The 849-nt window shown below is 36.9% G+C and overlaps 1 protein-coding gene across 1 annotated transcript in view; it reads right to left on the reverse strand.

Moving 5' to 3' along the window:
• LOC100533295 (aplysianin A precursor) overlaps positions 1-849 on the reverse strand; it is a gene marked incomplete in the record, with an annotated part of 16,391 nt that overhangs the window by 5,157 nt on the left and 10,385 nt on the right. The window contains 1 exon segment of the mRNA NM_001204595.1: positions 60-195. Coding sequence (NP_001191524.1) covers positions 60-195 — 136 coding nt within the window.

An 849-nucleotide genomic window follows, 5' to 3' on the forward strand; every position in this document is an offset into this window, starting at 1 on the left:
AACACACACACACACACACACACACACACACACACACACACACACACACACACACACACACACACACACACACTTACATATTCCAGGACTGTTGTTTTCCCTTCTATTGTTTCAGTAGGACGGAAATACAACACAAACGAGTTGTCCGATTTCGACCTGAGGGCTTGGAGACCCATGTTCAGCTGCACCTGGTTTCTGAGGGATGTGAACACATCTTAATCAGACAGAATACGTCCTATGAGATGGCACTGTTGTTTATAACATCTTTATTCATATCTAAATATATACAAAACATATGTGAGGCAGCATGGTGGAATCAGGCTCTCGTCAGTTTCTGGGCATGTGGAGTTATTTGTGTCATCTTAAAGCCTGTTCATTTGTCTATTTTTCGGGGAAAAAGTACCTATTTATCTTTAATAGAAGTCAAAATATCTGTGATTGAAGTAGGTAGGGAAACCTGATTTCAGAGGAAGAATAAGGGAGAAAATGACCGCCAACGCTTGGAATCTTTCAATGCGTGAGAGTTCTTGAAAAATGAAAATTTACATTTTTTGTATCTTTAATCAACGTTTTTCGGGACAATCCATACAAAAATGTGTTTTCAAATGGACATAAAAGCTGTTGAGCTTAAAAACAAAAATTTGATTAAAATTGCCAAACGGGCAGAAAAATGCCAATATCTTTGATTTAATTATTTTGACGAGAGCCTGATTCCCCCACGCTGTCTCCCATATTATTGTGATAATACATTTTTTAAAATTAATAAAATCAACACCAAACTAAGGGGAAATTAATGCTCCATGCAATAAAAAAATTAGTTTGGTTATTTGTAAAACGCACGTACACGCT

The sequence above is a fragment of the Aplysia californica genome, unplaced genomic scaffold (assembly GCF_000002075.1).
Source record: "Aplysia californica isolate F4 #8 unplaced genomic scaffold, AplCal3.0 scaffold00329, whole genome shotgun sequence".
NCBI classification, from domain to species: domain Eukaryota; kingdom Metazoa; phylum Mollusca; class Gastropoda; order Aplysiida; family Aplysiidae; genus Aplysia; species Aplysia californica.